The sequence below is a fragment of the Cyprinodon variegatus genome, unplaced genomic scaffold, assembly GCF_000732505.1.
Source record: "Cyprinodon variegatus isolate N-32 unplaced genomic scaffold, C_variegatus-1.0 Scaffold3319, whole genome shotgun sequence".
NCBI lineage: Eukaryota > Metazoa > Chordata > Actinopteri > Cyprinodontiformes > Cyprinodontidae > Cyprinodon > Cyprinodon variegatus.
The window spans coordinates 1-628 of NW_015153772.1; the positions used below are offsets into that span (position 1 = coordinate 1).

General features: G+C 54.3%; 1 protein-coding gene across 1 annotated transcript in view; it reads right to left on the reverse strand.

Moving 5' to 3' along the window:
* Positions 1-161: 161 nt before the first annotated feature.
* amdhd2 (amidohydrolase domain containing 2) overlaps positions 162-628 on the reverse strand; it is a gene marked incomplete at its 3' end in the record, with an annotated part of 7,776 nt that continues 7,309 nt past the window's right edge. The window contains 2 exon segments of the mRNA XM_015369389.1: positions 162-263; positions 425-564. Of these exon segments, the coding sequence (XP_015224875.1) occupies positions 162-263; positions 425-564 (242 nt within the window).

Sequence of the window (628 nt, forward strand, 5' to 3'; positions counted from 1 at the left end):
ATGTCTAACCCTAATATGATTCCCCTTTAACTAGTGTTAATCAGGATAGACCACCACTGACCAACAGACGCCTTCAGAACGTCAGCAGACCTAAAGGACTTCAGAGGGGCGGGTTTAGGGTTAACGGACCCTAACCCAGAGAAGGCTTTGGCGGTTCTAACCTGCATCGGCGCCGTAGTCCAAGTTCCCCTTCCTGTGGCTGATGCCCAGCAGCTGAGCTGGGTGGAGGGAGGCAGCTTCCAGAGCTTCTTCCACACTGCAGCCTGAAGGAGAAGAACATCTGTGAGACCAGCTGGACCTGGACGGTGGGCCCGGTGGGACCAGTATCGGCACAGACCCCCTGGAAACCAGAACTAGCGGTCCTGATCTGCAGGGTGGGGCTGGCAGCTTTGGAGAAGCAGACCGGATGAAGCAGAGATCTGACCTGAAGCCTGTCTGAAGTGCCGCACACACATATCCATGGTGGCTATGCTGCCGCTGAGCGTCTTAGTGCCTGGAACACAAACCGGACATGGAGAGGACTAATAAGCAGCAACTAACATCAAGACATGCAGCGATGTTTCTCTTCTCCACCATAACTAGGAGACTGAAGAACTCGCGGAATGGACACAGGGGAGAAGAGTTCCTA